Source organism: Myotis davidii, unplaced genomic scaffold, assembly GCF_000327345.1.
Source record: "Myotis davidii unplaced genomic scaffold, ASM32734v1 scaffold444, whole genome shotgun sequence".
Lineage (NCBI taxonomy): Eukaryota > Metazoa > Chordata > Mammalia > Chiroptera > Vespertilionidae > Myotis > Myotis davidii.
The window spans coordinates 18,051-19,123 of record NW_006294767.1 but is presented as its reverse complement, the minus strand read 5'-3'; the positions used below and the strand labels follow the sequence as shown (position 1 = coordinate 19,123).

At 48.1% G+C, this 1,073-nt stretch overlaps 1 protein-coding gene across 1 annotated transcript in view; it reads right to left on the bottom strand.

Moving 5' to 3' along the window:
* The window catches only part of F10 (coagulation factor X), a 44,496-nt gene that overhangs the window by 40,660 nt on the left and 2,763 nt on the right, over window positions 1-1,073 (bottom strand). Inside the window, exon 2 of the mRNA XM_015567562.1 lies at window positions 880-997. Coding sequence (XP_015423048.1) covers window positions 880-997 — 118 coding nt within the window. The remainder of the gene's footprint in view (window positions 1-879; window positions 998-1,073) is intronic.

Genomic DNA, 1,073 nt, shown 5'->3' with positions numbered 1-1,073 from the left:
TACAATGGATTCCCTATTGAAACATTCTGGACGTTTTGAGTTAAATATGATATATTACTAAAATTAATTTCACCTGTAAACTTTTAAAATGTATAGTGGAAAAGTTAATGTAACTAGCACATTAAAATGCATGTGGCTCACACTTGTGTCTTTCATCGGACAGCTCTAGAGTCTGGTAGGGAAGGACAGACATTATGAAATAATCCCACACAAAAATATAAGGGGCAGAGAGACTCAGTGCGCAGATGGGAGCTCTGGAGGGCTCTCCAGAGGAAAGGTCGCTGAGAGGAGACCCAGCCCTTGGGGCATGGACACCAAGAGCCTCAGTGAGGACCATGAGGGAGGAGAACTGGGCTGGATTGGACCATAGAGACCTGTCAGCTTAGAAAGACTGACTAGACCTGCCCATTTTCCTCCTACCTACACTCTTCTCCTCATTTTCACCCTCCTCCGCCTTCTTGTCTTCCTCCTCCTCTTCTCCCTTCTTTTTCTCATCCTTCTTTCTCTCTTCTTCCTCCTTCTCCTTCCTTTTCTTCCCCTCTTCTATACTCTCCTCTCCTCCCCTCCCTCTCAACGTTCCCCTCCTCCTTCTCTCCTCCCTAGTTCTCTTCCCCCTCCTCCTTATAGCTCTCCTCTCCCACCCCATCCCCTCCTCCTCCTCTCCCTCTCTTCCCCCACCTCCTTAATGCTCTCCTCCCCCTCTCCCCCCTCCTCCTCCTTTTGTCCCTTCTCTTCCTCATCTGTGAAACTGCCCCCCCGCAGCCTGGATTCCAGTAATTTTATCTAGTGTTTCCAACAAATTTGATCAGTTCTAATTGTCTCTGAAAATTAGGCCATGACAGTGGGACCTGCAGGGGTGAGGAGTGTGGTGCCACTTACCTACCCTCACCTTGAATAGCTTAGCTTGGTCAAGACAGTGGGCAGCAGTGAGGATGTAGAACTCATTCAGGATGGTGCCTCCACAGAATCCTTCATTGTTCTCCTTGATGAGCAGAGCCTGCAATGAGAATGCCAGGGCCAAACAGGTTGAACTTGGCTTTCTGAGAAGAGAAATTTAGAACCTGTAATTCAAG